General features: G+C 41.3%; 3 protein-coding genes across 3 annotated transcripts; all 3 read left to right on the top strand.

The window, feature by feature from the left end:
* The first annotated feature begins 331 nt into the window (after nt 1–331).
* Nucleotides 332–5,308, top strand: LOC119018253 (phosphatidylinositol 4-phosphate 5-kinase-like protein 1). The gene is made up of 10 exons (XM_037095766.1): nt 332–478; nt 1,921–2,109; nt 2,188–2,238; nt 2,427–2,581; nt 2,918–3,042; nt 3,454–3,488; nt 3,582–3,637; nt 3,722–3,834; nt 4,002–4,164; nt 4,489–5,308. Exons 2-10 carry the CDS (start codon nt 1,921–1,923, stop codon nt 4,931–4,933), a joined length of 1,332 nt encoding a protein of 443 aa, XP_036951661.1. The 5' UTR covers nt 332–478; the 3' UTR covers nt 4,934–5,308.
* Nucleotides 5,309–15,657: 10,349 nt separating this feature from the next.
* Nucleotides 15,658–17,140, top strand: LOC119018285 (phosphatidylinositol 4-phosphate 5-kinase-like protein 1). Its single transcript, XM_037095822.1, has 4 exons — nt 15,658–15,847; nt 15,926–15,976; nt 16,165–16,319; nt 16,656–17,140. The coding sequence occupies exons 1-4, from the start codon at nt 15,725–15,727 to the stop codon at nt 16,915–16,917; spliced, it is 591 nt and encodes a 196-aa protein (XP_036951717.1). The 5' UTR covers nt 15,658–15,724; the 3' UTR covers nt 16,918–17,140.
* A 185-nt stretch (nt 17,141–17,325) lies between these two features.
* LOC119018284 (phosphatidylinositol 4-phosphate 5-kinase-like protein 1) lies at nt 17,326–18,834 on the top strand. Its single transcript, XM_037095821.1, has 4 exons — nt 17,326–17,375; nt 17,459–17,571; nt 17,739–17,901; nt 18,141–18,834. Exons 1-4 carry the CDS (start codon nt 17,335–17,337, stop codon nt 18,583–18,585), a joined length of 762 nt encoding a protein of 253 aa, XP_036951716.1. The 5' UTR covers nt 17,326–17,334; the 3' UTR covers nt 18,586–18,834.
* Nucleotides 18,835–23,868: the final 5,034 nt, after the last annotated feature.

The raw sequence follows: 23,868 nt of genomic DNA, 5'->3' as shown, positions 1-23,868 counted from the left end.
ACTGCAGGATTTTAAGTGGAAAAATATCTTATGTCAAAGTCACACAGTTATGATTTCAGTAGCAGTAGGAGGTGTCTTGCTATTGTAATCATTCAGCTAAACTTAGCATTAGCTTAGACTGCAAATGGCTATGGCCAGGGAGGTCGACGAGAGACTTTTTCATTTTCAGTTATTGGTTGCAGCCCTGTGGTAATGAAAATGACAAGTCAATCAGCACCACAGGAACATATGGACCAGTAGAATCTATGGTACAATCCCACACTACAAACAACATCATTAAATGTATAGTTTGGGAGCTCTCCCCAGGGTTTCCTTTTTGTAGTACAGAAGCCACACACCTTCTTCATGTGGCACACCCTGCAGCACTTGCATAACCTGTCTGGAATGTGGTACACAATGACAAGACACACTGTAAGGGAAGACACATCGTGTGAACCATTTCCTGTGTTCTACGGAATAGTCCAAGCAGAAAGTCAAGGTAAGAACTACCTGAATATACTGTATGGTTATGATTGATTTAGATTTTAAGCATAATTAAGTGAAAAAGACTACCTTTTATCATGTCTTTTAGTGCAATGATCTCTGGGAGCCTGCTATCTAAGATGGTACAGTGTACTGTGGTATATCCTCAATTTAACAGGGGTTATCTGTAACACTGCTGTCTAATTAGTCCTACATCAGATAGTTTATATTCAAATTCAAACATTCTTCCTAAATCCGTATACTAAAAACATGAGAAACACTTTCCATCATGTAGATGTAAAGTAGACTGATATCTGACATAAAACAGTGTACATAAACATATGGAGATTTGTTTGGTTTATCTTGGACTATTTGAGTTCATTGTGTAGGACTGCATTGTTTACCAGTCAAACCCTGTTGGGCACAGCATAGCTATCGTCTGTACAAACAAGAACACATGATGTTCACATCAGTAGAGAAAATCCAATGTTCCCAGAGTTACCATAGAAGTCCAGTTCAATTTGGAACAAAAGCAAATTTGCATGTCAAGATTTTGGAGCCTGAAGGTGGAAAACTTGAGGGGAAAACAAAGTCTCACTCTTCAACATGAGCTGACATGAGCTTGTTCGGGATTTCCATAAAGTTGCTTCCACTCCAGGTTGGGCACACCCAGGAGCACCTGAGCACACCTGAGCACACCTTTACAGTGCAGGTTGAGCAGAACGCCACCAGCAGCTGCAGTGGCAGGAACAGACTAGTGTTTCTGTTGTTGAGGGGTGGAGGCAGAGGCGTGTTTAGGGTTTGGTTAATGGGCTGTAGCCATGGTTCTTTCTTTAGCCACAGGGTTGACACTCTTGTGTGTCTTTCACTCTGAAACTTGCTCATGATAACCAATAACAGGTTGTTAGATGTATACTGCAAAGTCATAACTGTAATCGTTACTCAATTCTGAAATCTGGCAATAAAATCATTTTACATTTTATGTTAAATGTTTGCCAACACACATTTCACTGTCAAAACAAAGAAGAGGAAGCCTCCAAGCCACTCCTTCATGAAATAGTAATAATGATACTACTACTACTACTACTACTACTACTACTACTAATAATAATAATAATAATAATTTGAAATAACATATATCTGCCTGTTTAAAAGCTTTCTCTCCACACAGGACTGGTGTGAACATCAAGCTCTTTTCCAGAAGCCAAAGTAGATAGAAGCATACACACATAGGCTTAGCTTAAAATTCAGCAAAAATCAAAAGGCTTATGTTAAGTTTTGCCTCACTTTGCTGCTCAATTTAAATGTTCATAAAAACGGCTGTGCAGCATGCTTTTTAAAATGTAAAACATTTTCCCTCTTGGCTTACGGTCTGGTTATGAAAGCCTGTGTGTGCACTTTACTACAGCTGACTGTCATCCTTTAACTTGTTAAACTTATCTCTGCCCGGTGTCACAGATGGAGCCAAGAACAGCTGCTCGCCCCTCCGGAGCTACAAGACAAGGACGCTGGTGGCATTTGAGACAGCGATGGAGAATGTTAGGAGTGTTTGAGATAAACCCAGAGCACGAGTTCTACCATCTGACAGCCATGATAAAAGAAGGCATGAACACCTCCATTCAGACCAGTATGGACACACCAATCCAGGTGAAGAATGTTCTGATCAAAACACTGATTTTGAAACACTGAAGTCATAGATTCACTCACAAACATATATTTATACAGGAAACACTCACAGCTGAACACTTCAAGGCAGAGGAGACTCAAAGCCATGAGGCAAGTGAACATCCACCTGAACCCTTTTTCTGTCATATTAACAGTGGTTTTAAAAGCTTTGTCTCGTTATCCTGTTCTCTTTCTTTAGGACGTCCTGTCCTGTATTACTACTTTTTGTTCTACGAGTTCCTGTAAAGCAATTTAAATCAAACACTGCAAAACTGAATGCATGTAATCTTGCCTCCCAGGGGTTTGAGATGCAGACGTTTGCACCTCAAGTTTTTGCTAAACTGAGGCGTTCACTGGACATCACTGAGGAGGAATATAGGAACTCCCTCTGCTCGGATGGTGACTACCTCCAGTTTGTTAGCAACTCCAAGAGCAAGGCAGATTTCTTTATCACGTGAGCATGATCCCCTTTTACCTTCCTTCACCAACCCTTCCTTTATCTCATCCTAACTCATTTCAAACTACACTAACATTCAATATGCCCTCACACTCACACAAACATACTCACATACGGTTTAAATATTTAATGTAGGATACAAAGTGTGCCTTGTAACTACATCTGAAGTTGATGATACTGTCCCTAATGATTTACATCCAATTCCAACATTCAGTGCCAATGGTTTGTTTTTGAGTTAACACAATCATGATCTGTCTCTAATCTTCACCATACTGTGGGTGCCATCAGAGTGTAGAGGAAAAGTATTTTTTATCAGGTTGTTCTTGTATGCAGGAATGACAAGAGGTTCTTCTTAAAGACCCAGAGCAGACGTGAAGTCAGCTTTCTCCTGTCCAATCTGCAGGCTTACATGGACCACTTGGAGAAATACCCTCATTCACTGATGGTGAGGTTTCTAGGTAAGAGTAACAGCGACAAACACAATTTTGAAAGTACCCATCCAAAAAAATATTTGCAGTGTACCTCACGACTCAGCCCATCACAGCTGGGATCTGCTGTAGCCCCCTGTGACCCTCTAAAGGGTAAGCAGTTATGGATAATGAATGATTTAATGAATGAGTCTGAACATTAAATATCTTGTCAATTACATTTCGGTCCACCACCTCAGCACCAGACAGCACCATGGATTTATCAATACACAGCACAGTTAGAGTACAGATATTTCAGTGTCATGGTCGAGACAATTGATTCTAACATACATAAACCTCAGTCAGATAAAAGATCAGCGAGTCAGATAGACTAGACCAACATGTTCACCCAAACGGTACCTCGCTCATGCATACTCACTGCTCCTTCTGTGCACTTTCCAGGTGTCCACAGGATTGTTATTCCAAATAAAATGCAGGTATTTTAACAATATAATAAGAAGTAAGTCATTATATCATTATAACCTATCAGTATCAATTCAACAGTGCAGTTTTGTCTGTCTGCTCTCTAGAAGTACTTCATTGTGATGCAGAGTGTGTTCTACCCTGATGAGAGGATCAATATAAGGTACATTGTTTTCCCAGGTCTTGTTGTGTGGATTTTAGAATTTATGGGTGTATGACAGTTGATAAATGTTTTTTTATTGCATAGATTCGATATTAAAGGCTGCGAGCTGGGTAGATGGACTAACCCTGACACAGGTGGGAAACAAATAATAAAAGTGCTGAAGGACAATAACTTTGAAGGGCAGCATATTGGATTAGGTAAGACTTCACCACACTACACATAGTAACCAGACTTCTTTCTGTGGTCATGTAAATGATGCTGTTGAGTAAAAGTCAACTGTTTCAGCTGCAGAACAGAACTGAGCCACATGCAGCTGGCAGGTGTAAAGACATACTAAATGGAGACACTTGTGTGGTTGCTGCAGGTCGGCAGACATCCTGGTTTGTCAATCAAGTAAAAGTGGACGCTGGTTTTCTACGACAGCTGAATGTGATGGACTACAGTCTCCTGTTGGCCCATCAGCCTCTGCACCAAGATGAGATTGATGGGAAACAGTCTATGGCAAACCTCGTCAGGCGCACCATGAAGTAGGTTTCACACCTTTTGTGTATTCAATTAACTAGAAAGGAGCTTGTCACGTAATCATATACTGTCTTTGGCAAAGTCTGGCATCACCTGTCACCTGCTCATTTCTGCCTGCCTGTTTTCTTTACTGCAGTTGTTTTGCTTTTTTAATTTCTAAAATTTCACTCTCCATGTTATTTGCTCTATATGTGCTGCTCTGTAACTGCAAACGTTGTAGTTTTTTCTTTTACTTTTTTTATGGGATCTGTGTTTGAGGTCTGTGTTTAAAGCTGCCAACCTTTATGAACACCCCACTGACTGAGTGCTCTTTTATGTCTTCCACTTAGGTCTTTGGACTTTGATGACAGCCCCAAAGAGTCAGACTCATCCATCGTTTCATTGTTGCAAGAGACCACGGCTGATGTTGTACCAGATAGTACAGATGGTGGGTCAGGAGAGCCACAGGCAGCAGCTGAGGACTTCAGTGAAGGGATCCCCCTCCAGGAGATCAACTGTCCTGTGAAAGAAACTGAGACTGACTCAGAGCTGCAGAAGTTCCATGAACACCATCGTAGGCTACTGCCCAACTGCAAAAATGCTATTCATGTCATAGATGGGCCAGAGCGTCGCTACTTTGTCGGCATTATAGACGTTTTTACTGTCTACGGTTGGAAGAAAAGATTGGAGAACCTGTGGAAAAGTCTTCGTTACCCAGGCAGGGACTTTTCCACGGTTAACCCCACCAAATATTCAAACAGGTTCTGTCAGTGGATACAGGACCGCACTCAGTGACACAATGCAGGACACAGTCATCACCGATATACTATATAGCACTTGCTGTTTAACACTGTGTCCACCAGATGGGGCACTACTGCAGCTCTTAGAGAATGTTTGAGTGTATGACAACCCTATATCTGTCAACACTCAACATGAATTTTAAATTTAGCAATGCCTCTGACTCATTACATACACATGTTTATTTCTTTCTTGTTTCTTCTATCCCTCTGCTAATGTATTGTGCACTATTCACTATTCATGTGTCTGCTTAACCCTCATGTTGTGCTCTGGTTTTATATCTGAAAAATGTAATTCATTTGATCAGACTGACTGAGATTCCATGATTTTGTATTCAAAGAGGATTTCAACACAGACAATAAACTGTATGAATTTGCATCCAATTTTGTGATTTATTCAACTTTTGTACACTCTGTGTTCCCAGTCAAAATGACTGGTCATTAGAAATGAATGGGGAGACTACAATTAGTCTAAAATGTACATCCTCATTTGTCAGATGGACACACACGTGTGCATAATCTGAAAGCAAATGGTCATTTTCAGCACAGCCCTGAGGTTAAGAAAATACTACACAAGCAATCAGCACCACAGGAACATATGGACCAGTAGAATCTATGGTACAATCCCACATGACAAGCAACATCATTAAATGTATAGTTTGGGAGCTCTCTCCAGGGTTTCCTTTTTGTAGTAGAGAAGCCACACACCTTCTTCATGTGGCACAGCCTGCAGAGCTTGCATAACCTGTCTGGAATGTGGTACACAATGACAAGACTCATTTCAGACACACTGTAAGGGAAGACACATCGTGTGAACCATTTCCTGTGTTCTCTGGAATACTCCAACAGAAAGTCAAGGTAAGAACTACCTGAATATACTGTATGGTTATGAATGATTTTGATTTTCAGTATAATCAAGAAACAAGACCACTGGTAATTATGTCTTTTAGCTTAATGACCTTTAGGAGCCTGCTATCTATGATGGTACAGTGTACTGTGGTATATTCTCAGTTTAACAGGGGTTATCTGTAACAGTGATGTCAAATTAGTGCTACATCAGCTAGATTATATTCAAATTAGAATGTTCACCCTATATCCATTTACTATAGACATTTATGAGAAACACTTTCCATCATGTAGATGTAAAGTAGACTGATATCTGACATGAAGCAGTGTACATAAACAAGATCGAGGTTTGTTTGGTTTATCTTGGACTATCTGAGTTCACCATACTGGATTTTAATGTTTACCAGTCAAACCCTGTTGGGCACAGAACAGGTATTGTAGCAGACTGACTGCTCCTTTCCTCTACCTCACTGCTGTGAGGAGCTGTGAAACAGTGGGTGTGGCAAAAGTGATATGATATGATATGATGTGATATGTGGGTGGATGGACAACAGGAGAGTGTGGCCGTGTCCAAAATCAGCCACTCATTACCTACTCCCTAGTCACTACATAGGGAGAGATCAAGAATCAGGACCAAGGTTCCACTGTCATTGGACCAGGTTAGGAAAAGTTTTGCCTTTTTTGCTGCTGATGCATATGTGAACTACAGCTCCTGACTTTGAGTTTTTGACTGTAGATCAGTGCTCTTATTTGGGACACTAAGTATTTCCTTTTTACCCAGTGACTGCCTTCCTTGAATTCACCACTGCTCCCCATTTCACACTACCTGGGAAATCACCACCTCTCCCAGTCTGGACTCTCCCTTCCCCTCCTATCCCAGTAATACCACATGAACTGAACACACACACACACACACACACACACACACACACACACACACACACACACACACACACACACACACACACACACACACACACACACACACACAGTGTCTCGGCCTGGGGCCCTTTGCTGCGTGTCACTCCCCCGCTCTCTCAAACTCTCTCCTGTCATATCTCCAGCTATCAATAAAAGCCAAAAGCCAAAAGCCAAAAAAATTAAAAAAGAACTATTATTCTGGTCTCTTTTTGTGTGTAAGCTTATTGAGGCTGAAAACCCTGAGGTATATTTTATAAATTAATTATAATTAATGTTGTATTTGGCGCCCTTATTAGAATACTTGTATGCCTTGTTAAGTTACACTGCAAAAGGCTAGGCAGTATAGGCGAATGCTAAGGGCACTGTCATCCATGAGGGGTGCTGCAAATGGGGGGAGAAAAAAAATGGGGTCTGGGTGAGTTTACCCCAAGACCAAGAGAGTGATTTATTAATACTGTAGTGGAATTACAAGGTCCAAAGTACTGAAAGCACCTGGTGGCCAGGGAAGGAAAAGAAGGAAAGAAGAGGAAGAGCAATGTGAAGAAGACAGAGGTACAGTAACGTCAATGTGATGAAGTGAATGAAATTAATAGTCCAATGCATCATAGTTACTGTTGTTGGAGCAGAGTGTTAATTTGCTAGCTTACTTCGGACAATAGCAGCATTGTTTGATAATCAATAAATAGCTCGAGTTGATGTAAGTTAATGTTACTCCACCTCAAATTCATGAGGGACATTTGGAAAGTTAACGTTCGGCCTGTTCAGGTGTTATTTTAACCTGCTACCTGTGCTTTCCCTATATTCCCTATATGTAATTGTTGGTTTATTGTGTCACAGTTTATGTTGTCAAAGTGTGTTACTGTTAATACTGCATATATATATATATATATATATATATATATATATATATATATATATATATATATATATATATATATATATATACATATATACATATATACATATATACATATACAGTGGGGCAAATAAGTATTTAGTCAACCACCAATTGTGCAAGTTCTCCTACTTGAAAAGATTAGAGAGGCCTGTAATTGTCAACATGGGTAAACCTCAACCATGAGAGACAGAATGTGGAAAAAAAAACAGAAAGTCACATTGTTTGATTTTTAAAGAATTTATTTCCAAATTAGAGTGGAAAGTAAGTATTTGGTCAGCTACAAAGAAGCAAGATTTCTGGCTGTCAAAGAGGTCTAACTTCTTCTAATGAGGTCTAACGAGGCTCCACTCGTTACCTGTATTAATGGCACCTGTTTTAACTCATTATCGGTATAAAAGACACCTGTCCACAACCTCAGTCAGTCACACTCCAAACTCCACTATGGCCAAGACCAAAGAGCTGTCGAAGGACACCAGAGACAAAATTGTAGACCTGCACCAGGCTGGGAGGACTGAATCTGCAATAGGTAAAACGCTTGGTGTAAAGAAATCAACTGTGGGAGCAATTATTAGAAAATGGAAGACATACAAGACCACTGATAATCTCCCTCGATCTGGGGCTCCATGCAAGATCTCACCCTGTAGCGTCAAAATGATAACAAGAACGGTGAGCAAAAATCCCAGAACCACACGGGGGGACCTAGTGAATGACCTACAGAGAGCTGGGACCACAGTAACAAAGGCTACTATCAGTAACACAATGCGCCGCCAGGGACTCAAATCCTGCACTGCCAGACGTGTCCCCCTGCTGAAGCCAGTACACGTCCAGGCCCGTCTGCGGTTCGCTAGAGAGCATTTGGATGATCCAGAAGAGGACTGGGAGAATGTGTTATGGTCAGATGAAACCAAAATAGAACTTTTTGGTAGAAACACAGGTTCTCGTGTTTGGAGGAGAAAGAATACTGAATTGCATCTGAAGAACACCATACCCACTGTGAAGCATGGGGGTGGAAACATCATGCTTTGGGGCTGTTTTTCTGCAAAGGGACCAGGACGACTGATCTGTGTAAAGGAAAGAATGAATGGGGCCATGTATCGAGAGATTTTGAGTGAAAATCTCCTTCCATCAGCAAGGGCATTGAAGATGAGACGTGGCTGGGTCTTTCAGCATGACAATGATCCCAAACACACAGCCAGGGCAACAAAGGAGTGGCTTCGTAAGAAGCATTTCAAGGTCCTGGAGTGGCCTAGCCAGTCTCCAGATCTCAACCCCATAGAAAATCTGTGGAGGGAGTTGAAAGTCCGTGTTGCCCAACGACAGCCCCAAAACATCACTGCTCTAGATCTGCATGGAGGAATGGGCCAAAATACCAGCAACAGTGTGTGAAAAGCTTGTGAAGAGTTACAGAAAACATTTGGCCTCCGTTATTGCCAACAAAGGGTACATAACAAAGTATTGAGATGAACTTTTGGTATTGACCAAATACTTATTTTCCACCATGATTTGCAAATAAATTCTTTAAAAATCAAACAATGTGATTTTCTGGGTTTTTTTTCCACATTCTGTCTCTCATGGTTGAGGTTTACCCATGTTGACAATTACAGGCCTCTCTAATCTTTTCAAGTGGGAGAAATTGCACAATTAGTGGTTGACTAAATACTTATTTGCCCCACTGTATATATATATATATATACACATATATATATATATATACACATATATATATATATATATATATATATATATATATATATATATATATATATATATATATATATATATATATATATATATATATATATATATATATATATATATATATATATATATATATATATATATATATATATACATACATATTCTTCTTTTGTCTCTACAGATGCACTTTCACTTTCAAACATATTTCACCACCAGCAGCTCAGTGACACAGCATCAGGTGCTGCTGTCCCTCTACCTCAGCACAGCAGACTGACACAGCATCAGGACTAAAGGCACCAATAGACCTGCTGACTGGGCATCTCTTCTAACTGACAAAGTGAGATGAGAGTTAGTTCACAGAGGACCAATTTATCACTTGTTTCTTCCTTCAGTTATTATTTGGTGTGATATTTTTGACTTAAAATTAATAAAATCTTGAATACATACATACAGTTTATGTGTGAGTGAATGAAAATTTACTGTGAAATTTACTGCAATGCAGGGGGGCGCCACCTAAAATCTTGCCTAGGGCACCACATTGGTCAAGGCCTGAACTGGCTAAAGCCTACTGCTATGTTTTCAATTGTTTCCATGTTTAAATGTTTTCAAATGTTTGCAGATTTTGGCACATGGAGCTGTGAAATGTGTTGGTAAATGAATATTGTGACTGATGAAAAGAGATTTATTTATTAATGTTTTGGACTAACCCCTAACCCTAACCCTTATTCATTCACAACTAAGGAAATTAATAATGTCTAATTCTGACCAAGCCCAACTCCACTCCAGGTCTGTCTCTCTGGATATAGAGGCACTTAATGCACCAAACATACACACTGCATCACAGATTCACCCTTCCTTACCCATACAAGCTCCTAATCAAACATATCTCCAGACTCCAGGCCAGCTTGCTCTGATGAGAAATGCCTAATGTGTACAGTTTTCTCCTTTTCCACAAACTGAACAATTCAATCCATCCCTTCAATATTTGGTTTGGGAGAATGAACCAATCATTCCTCAAAATCCACCATACTGGACTGCTCCACGAGAGGTCAGCAGAGAAACTTTGCATCTTCATCTTCTGGCTCAGTGTCTTGTTGTGCTTCACCTGGAGAACTTGAGGAACTCAGCATACCTGGCAGATGATGGTAAAAAAAAAAATGGAGGACCAAGATAAAGAAATAAAAGAATTGAATAAATATGTCAAGGAAAATCAAACTCATTCTAAAGACCAAAACCAAGCCTTTGTTGACCAAAATGTCATTTTTTTTCTCAACTTAAAGTAGCAGTGTCATCCACCACTGACATGATGGAAAATGAACTGGTTCATATAGTGAAAGTAAAGAAGGGAGGCACGCTCCAATACAAACAAACATTTGGCCAAAAGACCCACAATAACCCGAAAATCCCCACAGTTCAAATGGCAAAAACCCAATGTAAAGTGCCCGTAAAAGAGTTAGTCCTTGAAGAAGGTATCAGAATAAAACTACCTTTGACAGGTGGAAACGTGGCCAACCTCCGTAAATCTCAATGAAAATAAAGAAGCGAACCCACACAAAGCTCACCCAGCCCGTTTGGCAAGTGGATCAAGCAGTGTTCTGGTGGTCTTTTAATCCTTTTTTGGCTTCTGTTGAATTCCTCCTGTGAAGATTCACTGAACAATCCTGCTGACTGTATCCTCCAAACTCCAGTGGTTTCCGACTGCTGCATGCATCATCCTCTCGCAACCTTTCAGCTCCCCCATATATCATATTTGGCAAGAAAACAGTAATACATAATAATACCAGTACGTATTAATAACCAGTGTCCTTACACTAGGCTCCCGATAAGTTTGAACCCATCATGGTAATTACAATTATGGCAGAAAGACTTAACAAGAAACATGTTAATCACCACAGTTGCCATACATCAAGGTAGACTCTTAAAAAATGCCTCCAGTAGATTAGCTGAAAACCCTGTGCTGTGCTGGAGACATAATGATCAGCATCCACCTGGTCAGTGTCTCAATTATAAGATAACCATATCCGACCCTTCCAAAGAGAAGACACCCCTCTCGTCCAGGTAACATGACTGTTTTCTCTTGCCACAGTTCTGTGTCAGCTGTAAAATCTAAGAAATGCAAACAGAGCCAGAGTCAAATGGTCCCCATTACTATAGGAACATGGCGGGGAAAAGCTATAGTGGATACCAGAGCAAGCTTTACTCTCACAGATGAATACCTCTGGAGGGGACTTGGAGAGTCCAGGGCCAACCTTAAACCTTGGCTACAAGGTCCACTGTATATGGCTAATGGTGAGGAAGCAACACCACTTGGATGGAAAGACATTCAAGGGAGTAAAGTTAGCCTAGCAGCAGCACTTGCTGGCTCCTAAAGCCCTGGCTTATGGTATTGTCCTTGGTCTGGACTATATATTCTTCAGCACCATGATTAATGTGAGAGAGTGTACAGTTTCAAGTCAAATCCCAGAGCTGTCTATCCATTTCAGCCTGGCAGAGCCCATATACCTGAAACAGTATATCTTTAGAGGCAAAATCAAGTTGGAAAAAGCCCCAAACCAAAGAACATGCCTAGTGTTGTCTTGATAAACTCCATTCTACCTCCTGTACTCTGTTTGGAACCTGTCTGCATGGAAGTTATGGACTATATCCATCTTGCTGCTACCAATGCCTATTTAAGGGATCAAGACAAGCAACAGCTACGAGAGTTACTCAAGCCTAATCCAGAAGTCTGTACACACAAAGGAAGAACTGAGGTTTTGCAACATCAGATACATACTACTAGAACATTACCCATCATCAGCAACAGCCTTACCATATGTCACCTACCAAACAAGTCATTGTTAAGGAACAGTTGCAGGAGATGTTGACAGCTGGTATAGTAGAGCCATCACATCCAGGATGGTCATCCCCAGTTGTTCTGCCATCAAATCAAGATAGGGGACACAGATTTTGTGTGGATTTCCAAAAAAGTCAATGTATCACTGAAAGTGATGCATATCCCCTTCCAAATATAAATTAAATTCTTGAATCCCTCTCTGGCGCTCTTCTCTACGATAGACCTGAATAGAAGGTACTGGCTATGGAATGCAGATGCAGATGCAAAGCGATGACAGCTTTCATCACACCATTTGGCCTCTATAACTTCAATGCTATGCCATTTTGGCTGAAAAATGCTCCTGCTGCCACCAGCTACAAACTGAAAAACAGCCAGGCTACAGCAGGTGATGTGGACAAGGCTAATGAGTTCAACCTGTTCTATAATAGGTTTGACACGGCAACCAGGGCCTGCTCGGCCTCACCATCATTCCCCTCCACTTCTCCTGCATCAACCCTCTCCCCTACACCACCTTCTCCTCACTGCTCCAGCCCCAACACCGCAGCAACAACTCCCATTCCGCCTAGCTCCCCTCCCTTCTTCCCAGTGGATGAGGTAAGGATGGAGCTGAGGAGACTGCGACCAGGAAAGGCGGCTAGCCCAGATGATGTTTGCCCAAGGCTGCTGAAGGTCTGTGTGGACCAACTGGCTGAGCCTCTCCAGCAGCTCTTTAACCTGAGCCTACAGGTAGGGAGTGTCCCAGTCATGTGGAAAGCATCATGTCTTGTGCCGGTTCCCAAGGCTGGATGCCCGACCGAGCTCAACGACTACAGACCGGTGGCCCTCATATCACACGTTATGAAGACCCTGAAGTGGCTGATCCTCCATCACCTGAGACCACAGACCATACACACACTTGACCCCCTGCAGATACTGGGAACACATCGGAGTGGACAACGCTGTCGACCTGCTACATCAGGCCTACTACATAGATGAGCTAGGGAGTTAAGTGAGGATTATGTTCTTTGCCTTCTCGAGCGCTTTTAACACCATCCAACCTCTGCTGCTACGAGAGAAGCTTGGACTAATTGGAGTCAAACCTGCGCTCACATCCCGGATCACTGACTATCTGACTAGAAGACCACAGTATGTCAGGTTGGGGAGCTGTGTTTCTGGGTCGGTTGAGTGCAGCACTGGGGCTCCGTAGGGGACTGTACTGGCTCCGAACCTGTTCACCCTGTACACATCGGACTTCAGCTACAACTCACAGTTTTGCCACATTCAGAAGTATTCTGATGACACAACTATTGTGGTGTGTGTGAGGATGGGACAGGAGGCGGAGTACAGGGACCTTGTGGGAGCCTTCAGCAGCTAGTTTGAGAGGAACGGCCTCATCCTAAACACCAAGAAGACCAAGGAGATGGTCATCTGCTTTCACAGGTCTAAGCAACCACTGCAGCGGGTCAACATCAGGGGTGAGGACGTGCACCCCCAAGTACCTACAGGTACTTGGGGGTGCACCTGGACAGCAAGCTCTACTGGTCTGTGAACACTGATGCAGTCTACAGGAAGGGCCAGAGCAGGCTCTTCTTCTTGAGAAGGTTCAGGTCCTACCATGTCTGTGGGGAGATGCTGCACATGTTCTTCCCTGTCGGTGGTAGAAAGTACCATCTTTTATGCTGCTCTCTGCTGGGGAGGCAGTGCAACAGAAAGGGACACCAGAAGGCTAGATAAGCCGATCTGGAAAGCGGGCTCAGTGCTGGGAAGGTGCCTGGACTCACTGGGGGTCGTGGTGGAGAGGAGGATGTGGACCAAGTTGTCTGACATCATGGACAATACCAATCACCCCCTCCACCACACCCTGATGGAGCAGAGCTGTAGCCACAGCGGGCAGCTAACTGCGCTGCGCTCGAGGACAGAGCGCCACATGAGGTCCTTCTTCCCTGTTCAATAGTTCAGTAGTGGACAGGGGCCACTGACCTCGGTTCTGGTGCCAGGCCCAATCCACCCTCCCCTCCCTCACTTCTTTTATTCACATTGTCATTCTTTTATTGATTGAATGGCTGTCTTTTTTTATGGTTGTGTGAATTATCTGTCTTTTTATGGTGTACGTATTATGTATGTGTAGAATTTCCCTGAGGGGATGAATAAAGTATCTATCTATCTATCAAAGGTTAATAGAAACTGTCTTAGAATATCTGATGAGACAAGTTTGTCCAGTCTACTTGTCTACTTGGATGACATCATTATCTATTCTTTCTCAGTGTCACAGCATTTCAAGGACCTCCATAGGGTCTGGAATAATGTCCATGAAGGGAGACTGACCATCAACCCAAAGAAATCCAGATTCTGTCAACAGGAAATACAATTCCTGGGCCACATTGTTAATTGACCAGGAATTTCAGCTGATCCTGACAAAGTCAATGCCATCCAGTCATATTCAGTACCAACTTCAGTACCAATGCGCTGAAAAAGAAAGGAAACAAATTCATCCAGAGTCCAAAGTGCCAAAATGCTTTTGACCAGCTGAAAAAAAAACTGCTTCTTCCTCCCATTCTGTGTTATCCCAATCTCAATTTACCATTCACCCTCTATACAGATGCAAGTGAGACAGGGCTAGGAGCTGTTCTCACTCAGTAAAAGGATGGAAATATGGAGGAAGTACTTGCCAGTTGAACATGGATTCAAGCTGAAAGAAGCTGTTCTGCCACAGAAAAATGGCAAACTGGCAGCATTATCTGGAGCATTATCTGGAGCCTAAAATGTTCACCATTGTCACCAACTGTTCTGCTCAGAATAGGGTAAAAGTCTAGATTATTAAAAGTTATAAAATCATGGCATAAGAAGGATTTGTTTTTGAAGGATCTGATATTTAGAAGACCAGTGTTTACAGGGTTACAGGTAAGAGCAGGAGGTGGTCTTGAATGTTCTGCAGATGGTCTATGAGCCCAGGCTGTTGGGGTGAATACCATCAAGCTAGAAGAAGGCTCGGGGGGAAGGAGGTGACCGTGAATTTCTTGCCTATCCCCAGGATGGCAGAGGAGGTGAATAAGGGTGCCAGGAGTTCATATTTATTTTTCAGCTGGATGTTATAGTTATAGTGAGGTTGCAGGAGGGGACCGTCTCCCCTCCCTCTCCCCCCGACCAGCTTCCTGGACTTGTGGCAGGATGGTGTGGAGCTGACCAGGGCTTTAGGCTTAGCCCCGAGCCTTAGCCAGGAGTCATTAGGGGCAGTGGCCGGGGGGGGGAAGGGTATCAGCAGTACGCTGGTGAGCAGTAACACAGGACTCTGGAAGAGAGGCGGCTTCAACAGCAGCGCCGGGTTCATTGGAGCAGGTTGCGTTAGTAATTGCTGGGCTGAAGGTGATGCTGTCCAGGAGTTGTTCTGCTTCCTGGATCTGGTATAAGGTGGACATTCATCCATCCAGCTCTGTAATCTTATCAACCAGGGGTGTGCATAAAGATTGTGTGTGCACTTTACTACAGCTGACTGTCATCCTTTAACTTGTTAAACTTATCTCTGCCCGGTGTCACAGATGGTGCCAAGAACAGCTGCTCAGCCCTCAAGAGCTACAAGACGAAGACACTGGTGGCATTTGAGACAGCGATGGAGAATGTTAGTTGTTATGTTAGGAGTGTTTGAGATAAACCCAGAGCACAAGTTCTACCATCTGACAGCCATGATAAAAGAAGGCATGAACACCTCCATTCAGACCAGTATGGACACACCAATCCAGGTGAAGAATGTTCTGATCAAAACACTGATTTTGAAACACTGAAGTCATAGATTCACTCACAAACATATATTTATACAGGAAACACTCACAGCTGAACACTTCAAGGCAGAGGAGACTCAAAGCCATGAGGCAAGTGAACATCCACCTGAACCCTTTTTCTGTCATATTAACAGTGGTTTTAAAAGCTTTGTCTCGTTATCCTGTTCTCTTTCTTTAGGACGTCCTGTCCTGTATTACTACTTTTTGTTCTACGAGTTCCTGTAAAGCAATTTAAATCAAACACTGCAAAACTGAATGCATGTAATCTTGCCTCCCAGGGGTTTGAGATGCAGACGTTTGCACCTCAAGTTTTTGCTAAACTGAGGCGTTCACTGGACATCACTGAGGAGGAATATAGGAACTCCCTCTGCTCGGATGGTGACTACCTCCAGTTTGTTAGCAACTCCAAGAGCAAGGCAGATTTCTTTATCACGTGAGCATGATCCCCTTTTACCTTCCTTCACCAACCCTTCCTTTATCTCATCCTAACTCATTTCAAACTACACTAACATTCAATATGCCCTCACACTCACACAAACATACTCACATACGGTTTAGATATTTAATGTAGGATACAAAGTGTGCCTTGTAACTACATCTGAAGTTGATGATACTGTCCCTAATGATTTACATCCAATTCCAACATTCAGTGCCAATGGTTTGTTTTTGAGTTAACACAATCATGATCTGTCTCTAATCTTCACCATACTGTGGGTGCCATCAGAGTGTAGAGGAAAAGTATTTTTTATCAGGTTGTTCTTGTATGCAGGAATGACAAGAGGTTCTTCTTAAAGACCCAGAGCAGACGTGAAGTCAGCTTTCTCCTGTCCAATCTGCAGGCTTACATGGACCACTTGGAGAAATACCCTCATTCACTGATGGTGAGGTTTCTAGGTAAGAGTAACAGCGACAAACACAATTTTGAAAGTACCCATCCAAAAAAATATTTGCAGTGTACCTCACGACTCAGCCCATCACAGCTGGGATCTGCTGTAGCCCCCTGTGACCCTCTAAAGGGTAAGCAGTTATAGATAATGAATGATTTAATGAATGAGTCTGAACATTAAATATCTTGTCAATTACATTTCGGTCCACCACCTCAGCACCAGACAGCACCATGGATTTATCAATACACAGCACAGTTAGAGTACAGATATTTCAGTGTCATGGTCGAGACAATTGATTCTAACATACATAAACCTCAGTCAGATAAAAGATCAGCGAGTCAGATAGACTAGACCAACATGTTCACCCAAACGGTACCTCGCTCATGCATACTCACTGCTCCTTCTGTGCACTTTCCAGGTGTCCACAGGATTGTTGTTCCAAATAAAATGCAGGTATTTTAACAATATAATAAGAAGTAAGTCATTATATCATTATAACCTATCAGTATCAATTCAACAGTGCAGTTTTGTCTGTCTGCTCTCTAGAAGTACTTCATTGTGATGCAGAGTGTGTTCTACCCTGATGAGAGGATCAATATAAGGTACATTGTTTTCCCAGGTCTTGTTGTGTGGATTTTAGAATTTATGGGTCTATGACAGTTGATAAATGTTTTTTATTCCATAGATTCGATATTAAAGGCTGCGAGCTGGGTAGATGGACTAACCCTGACACAGGTGGGAAACAAATAATAAAAGTGCTGAAGGACAATAACTTTGAAGGGCAGCATATTGGATTAGGTAAGACTTCACCACACTACACATAGTGACCAGACTTCTTTCTGTGGTCATGTAAATGATGCTGTTGAGTAAAAGTCAACTGTTTCAGCTGCAGAACAGAACTGAGCCACATGCAGCTGGCAGGTGTAAAGACATACTAAATGGAGACACTTGTGTGGTTGCTGCAGGTCGGCAGACATCCTGGTTTGTCAATCAAGTAAAAGTGGACGCTGGTTTTCTACGACAGCTGAATGTGATGGACTACAGTCTCCTGTTGGCCCATCAGCCTCTGCACCAAGATGAGATTGATGGGAAACAGTCTATGGCAAACCTCGTCAGGCGCACCATGAAGTAGGTTTCACACCTTTTGTGTATTCAATTAACTAGAAAGGAGCTTGTCACGTAATCATATACTGTCTTTGGCAAAGTCTGGCATCACCTGTCACCTGCTCATTTCTGCCTGCCTGTTTTCTTTACTGCAGTTGTTTTGCTTTTTTAATTTCTAAAATTTCACTCTCCATGTTATTTGTTCTATATGTGCTGCTCTGTAACTGCAAACATTGTATCATCATTGTATGTCTTCCACTTAGGTCTTTGGACTTTGATGACAGCCCCAAAGAGTCAGAATCATCCACCGTTTCATTATTGCAAGAGACCACGGCTGATGTTGTACCAGATAGTACAGATGGTGGGTCAGGAGAGCCACAGGCAGCAGCTGAGGACTTCGGTGAAGGGATCCCCCTCCAGGAGATCAACTGTCCTGTGAAAGAAACTGAGACTGACTCAGAGCTGCAGAAGTTCCATGAACACCATCGTAGGCTACTGCCCAACTGCAAAAATGCTATTCATGTCATAGATGGGCCAGAGCGTCGCTACTTTGTCGGCATTATAGACATTCTTACTGTCTACGGTTGGAATCAAAGATGGGAGAACCTGTGGAAAAGTCTTCGTTACCCAGGCAGGGACTTTTCCACGGTTAACCCCACCAAATATTCAAACAGGTTCTGTCAGTGGATACAGGACCGCACTCAGTGACACAATGCAGGACACAGTCATCACCGATATACTATATAGCGCATGTGTCCACCAGATGGGGCACTACTGCAGCTCCCAGAAAACTTTTGGGTGTATAATAACCCTACATCTATTGACATTCAACATTGCTAACATTAACAATTTATCTGACATATTACATACATGTTTTTTTTCTTTCTTGTATCCCTCTGCTAATGTATTGTGTACTATTTATGTGTCTGCTTAACCCTTATGTTGTGTCCCAACCAAATGTGACCAATTTAAAAGAGTTTTCACTCTGAAAAAAGTAATTAATTTGATCAGACTAACCTAACAGTCCATGACTTTGTGCATTAGGATTTCAACACACACAATAAATTGTATTAATTTTTCTATAAATTTGTCCATTTTATTCCTCTTTTGTACACTCGTGGTGTTCCTGAGACTCCTTAGACTAGACACTTAGTGTAAAAAAAAAAACCCTCATTAGTCAGATACACACACACACACACACACACACACACACACACACACACACACACACACACACACACACACACACACACGGTTAAATAAACCACCTTTGTACTCTGAATTGTGTGTGTAGAATCTTTTGTTGCAATCTGTGTGGCAGGTCAGTTGATTTCTTATAACAAATGTGACAGATGTGATCTGCTTTTATTAATTATTCCATGTATTATACACTGCACTCCTAATCATGTTGAATATTTGGATTTCCAGATATCTCGACCTGCAGTAAAACGTGCCTTCAATGCTGGACCCATTACCAGTACCAGGAGTGGAAATATGGCCTCCACAACTTCAATGATCAAATAATATTTGATATCCAGTTATGCCTTATAATAATGAAAATAACTACTGTTAAAAAAGGTTCATACTGCAGTGAGCAGAGTTGTAGAATATCTGGAGTTAAATACTGGGCTCCAGTTCCCCTCAGCTGACACAGTCTTTCTGGGATATCTTGAAGCTGTCTGTGAACATGCGTATCAGTATTCCTGTGTCACCTGTGGTAATCACCCACCAGTTGTGATCATGGACCTCCATAAGAGGGGTGCCTTTCATTTGACAGGTAATAATGCTTTCATAGATTAGACTAATTATATTTATAGACCAAATTACTCTCAGAATTAAACTACTGTGTAATGTTTTCAGTAAGTGATCTAGCACAGTCTCCGTAGGATTTAAACAGAGAGGTTAACATGGACTGCTTTAGGAGGAAGGATTGGCATGTTGAAAACAAATTAATACATGGAAATAGATATAAAAGAATTTCATCTAACAATATGTTACCTAATATAAACTGATGTAGTCTACTTACATTTTGTGTGTTTTGACATTTCCTAAGGTCACCAAAAAATCCATTTGCAGTTGCACCATCTTTCCATGTTTGGGCCCCTTGGATTGGCAAAAACACACACAGATCCGTCAACCAAACCGGCTGAGGCGAGTGAAATAACTGTGTCAGAGGACCGACTCAGAGAGGAACTGTATAAGCAAAAGGTAGAAATCCTGTTTATTGTTATTTTCTTTGAAGTGTCATTTGCAGGCCATTATTTTCCCCAAACCAACATTTCCTCATACATTCAATGTTTCTTATTTGACAGGTTCAAGTGATTCTGACATTTTATAGAGAGTGTGGATTGGATTCCTCCGGATCACATACTGACCTTCTTCTCAGACTTTCAAACGAAATGAAGAGAGTCATATGACAAGGTGTTTCAAAACATTTGGGCTGTTTCAGGTAAGCAACATTTCACATAGTTTATGTATTTATAATAATAATAACAGGGGAAAATCATTTCTAAAGGTGATAGTACTGATTTATCTGAAATGAAATTCCGTAATGACACTGAGAGTCTTCCTTACTTCCATCCAGCCGCGGCAGAATGTTTTGCTCTGTGAACAAATGTTCTGACATCGGACAGTGATGAAGCTCTCTGTTGCTCCCTAAAACACAATGAAATGTAAAAGACGTTTTGTATTACAGACGAGAGTTCTAATACAGCAAAAATATAATCATCATAAAGATAATCCTAAACTTCGCTCTTCATTCAAATGTTTAACTAGACTTTATAGTTTTACAGTCTGGAAATAAAGCAGCAATCACAGCCTGATCTAAATCTGTTCATCTTGGTCTATTTATGTATATGAAGTAAAACAAGTCTGTAACATCTCCAGTCACAATAAGATACAAGTCAACTGAACGTCTAATGTATGAAAGTGAAGGCTTTAAGGCTTTACTTCAAAAGGCATCAAGATGAGCATTACCAGCATATTTTTACTGACATGTTTTAAGGTCCCTTGAAGTTTAACGTATCTGGTGTTGGATGTTCAAATGAGTAAAAACTGAGTATCGACCCAATACTTGCATTTAAATGAGAAATCTGTTAGGCACTAAATATGAATTTGACGCCCTGTGCAGAATTGGACATTTTTGGAGTATTACCAGACTCTCAAATGATCAGGAAGAAAATCAAGGATAATATCGCCTTTGCGTCTTTATTGGCGCGTAGAAGAATTTTGCTGGAGTGGAAGTCTCCATTTGCTCCCAGAGCTTCCTTGTGGCTGAAGGACCTGATGCCGTATCTAGACCTGGAGAAAATTAAGTATAATCTGAGGGGTACACCTGGAAAATTTGATTCTGTTTGGGGCTGTATGATTAGTTACATGGTTAAATTGAAGACACTACAAGAGCAATGAAATGTTGTCCTATGTCAATCAACCTGTCACCATATTTCATCCTCCATTTTTCCTTATTTCATTTCATTGGAGAGACTACTTTTCAGTATGTCATTAGCTGCTGTGTAATTATTTATTTGCTTATTTGCTCATAGTAAGAAGGAAGAATGTGTACTGTCTTTTATTTTTACTTTTCCTTTTATGTATTTGTAACAAGAGTATGTAGGACGGGGGGCTGGGGGGGGAGTTTTGGAGGGGGAAAAAAAAGAAAAAAAGTCTTTTGTATTTCACTGTATATACTTCTATCTGTCAAATGAAATAAAAAAATAAAAAAATAAATGAGAAATCTGCGCCACTTGATGTCGCCTTTATGTCTTTCTTCTCTTCGGTCGCACAATGAATCTTGGGCAATTTATAGCCGCAAAGGATCCTGGTGGAGGAGGATCCAGGAAGAGAGAAAAGCAGGCAGCATTTGTGGGAACCTTTGACTTGGGACAGACTTTGCGTGCTGTAATTGCACTTCAAATGCACACTCTGAAGGACATTGCCCCTGAATTGGGACACAGCCATACTAATGAGCAGAGCTCATTAGTATTAGTAAGTACAGGTGATAACGTTTCTACACTCAAGTTGTTGTTGACAGAGATTATTGATGGGGAAGGTGTGATGAATGTAATTCTTGTAACAAAAGTACTCCCTTCTCAAACATTTTGATACTTGACAAAAATATTAAGGTATTTTAAAAATATAATTAGTCCGCTACTTATTTACTTTTTTTTAAAACAAACTGAATACATAGAAACTGTAACTGTCTTTGGCAACTTATGAGGAAAAAAATTCCACAGCTGTACATGGAGAAGCGTCTGTCCTCCCACCTGTCCTACTGACTCCCCATTCATGATTATGCTGCATCCCACCGGCCTTGAGCGAGCAGCTGCGTAGCAATTATGACTGACACTGGTATCACAGGGCTGAATATTCTTTCGACACATGTTGTACTTCACTGTTCACGCCCAACTTCGTGCTTCACGTCACACGTTTACGCCTATTCCAGTGGCGGCTTTTTTGAAAAGACGGAATATTACACCTCCCTTTCACATAGACAAGGTGGCAGATTGCAGTCTTTCCCTTGCTGCAAATATGCCGCCTTTTCTATCTAAAAGGGGCTATAGTCTTGCAGCTGACTGATTGCTGATGGAGAACATCACAGGTGCACACAATAGCTTCTGATTACCTGTGACCTAGATCTTGAGACATCCCTCTTTAAATCAGGACCTTAGGGAATCTCTGATCTGTCCATAACACCTCCACCTATAAGACAATAAATCAGGTTTGCTGACATAGCACCAAAACTAACTCCCTCTTCGATGTAATCTTATAAAAGGAAAATACAGCAAACTGAACTAAAGATGTTTGGACATGCCTCAAAATCATATAATGTCCAAAACATCAACCCAAAAACAAGCACCCAACGCTGGGCGACAGTCAAAAATAAAATCTTCAGTAAATTTTTATTTCAATAGAATATTGCTAAATTCACTCATTATTTGAGAGATGCACAATTAGAATTATGCAGAACAGTTTGCATTTAGAGAAACAATGATGCACTATTGAACCCAAACATGCAACTGTCCACAGGCTATAAGTACAACCTGTTCTCTATTTCAGAACCACCAAGGGTAGACAGTGGATCACTGTACTGATTTATGCCTTTGGCTTCATGCAATTCAATAACCTTAAAGTATTAAAAATGTGTTTTTGCAACAAGCACATCCCCTTATTTTCAAAACTGCACAATGTGTGTTGTCCTGAAAGTTTTCTGTGGTCACTATGTTCTGCTGACGAGGCACTCAGGAACGTGCATTAAGTCACATCCTTTGGACTGTCACTGAAAATCAGAGCCCCTTTAATAAATAGACAATAAACAGTCAAGTAGTAATTGTAGTACAGTTTTACTACATTAAGAAAAGGCCAAGTAGTTAGCAGTCATTTATTTCCTTAAATGTACATGGAAGACTGAGAGTTAAATAGAGGATTTCAGTAATCTCCACAAGCTGGACACCAACAGATGAAAAAGAAAAAAGAAAAAGCGACACACCACACCATTCTGTTGAGCCCCATTTGCCAGGTATTTTAAAATTAATTCATGCAACTAATTTAGTTTTGTCTTTCTCATCACAGAAGAAAAACAGGTGTAGCTGTCTTATTTGACTATCTGAGATTTAAAAACTCAAAAATCAATTATGTTTCTTCAGACTTGTTTTATGAGTTAGCCTGCACTGTAGTGTGTGGCCATAATTGTCCACTTCAGTGCATGCACAGTGGCCTGCCTGGCTTTTCCTTCTCTTTCCTCTAGCAAACAAAAAACAACTAAAACGACAAACTTCATTATAGAGTGCAACATGCATAAAAAACAGACATTGATTATGTGTTAATGAGCAAATTCCTTGCTATGTGCAGCAAACTGCAGTTCATTGGTTACATTCCATACTTGACAGGTGAACATGGCAAACAAACACTAGAGGACACTGAGCAGTTTTGGGGAAGTTACTTTTAAAACATAGTGTTTGCTCATTACTCGTTACTTCTTAAAAAAATAATCCC

The sequence above is a fragment of the Acanthopagrus latus genome, chromosome 4, assembly GCF_904848185.1.
Source record: "Acanthopagrus latus isolate v.2019 chromosome 4, fAcaLat1.1, whole genome shotgun sequence".
Lineage (NCBI taxonomy): Eukaryota > Metazoa > Chordata > Actinopteri > Spariformes > Sparidae > Acanthopagrus > Acanthopagrus latus.
This window is presented reverse-complemented; position numbering and strand designations above follow the sequence as displayed.

Bases quoted from the DNA above. Each gene is read 5' to 3' on its own strand.
- LOC119018284 (XM_037095821.1), top strand. From the start codon at position 17,335: ATGCAGAGTGTGTTCTACCCTGATGAGAGGATCAATATAAG. The intron at 17,572-17,738 runs GTAAGACTTCAC...TGGTTGCTGCAG, and splicing joins AGGGCAGCATATTGGATTAG to GTCGGCAGACATCCTGGTTT. The intron at 17,902-18,140 runs GTAGGTTTCACA...TCTTCCACTTAG, and splicing joins CTCGTCAGGCGCACCATGAA to GTCTTTGGACTTTGATGACA.
- LOC119018285 (XM_037095822.1), top strand. From the start codon at position 15,725: ATGTTAGTTGTTATGTTAGGAGTGTTTGAGATAAACCCAGAGCACAAG. The intron at 15,848-15,925 runs GTGAAGAATGTT...ATATTTATACAG, and splicing joins GTATGGACACACCAATCCAG to GAAACACTCACAGCTGAACA. The intron at 16,320-16,655 runs GTGAGCATGATC...TCTTGTATGCAG, and splicing joins AAGGCAGATTTCTTTATCAC to GAATGACAAGAGGTTCTTCT.
- LOC119018253 (XM_037095766.1), top strand. From the start codon at position 1,921: ATGGAGCCAAGAACAGCTGCTCGCCCCTCCGGAGCTACAAGACAAGGA. The intron at 3,043-3,453 runs GTAAGAGTAACA...TGCACTTTCCAG, and splicing joins ACTGATGGTGAGGTTTCTAG to GTGTCCACAGGATTGTTATT. The intron at 4,165-4,488 runs GTAGGTTTCACA...TCTTCCACTTAG, and splicing joins CTCGTCAGGCGCACCATGAA to GTCTTTGGACTTTGATGACA.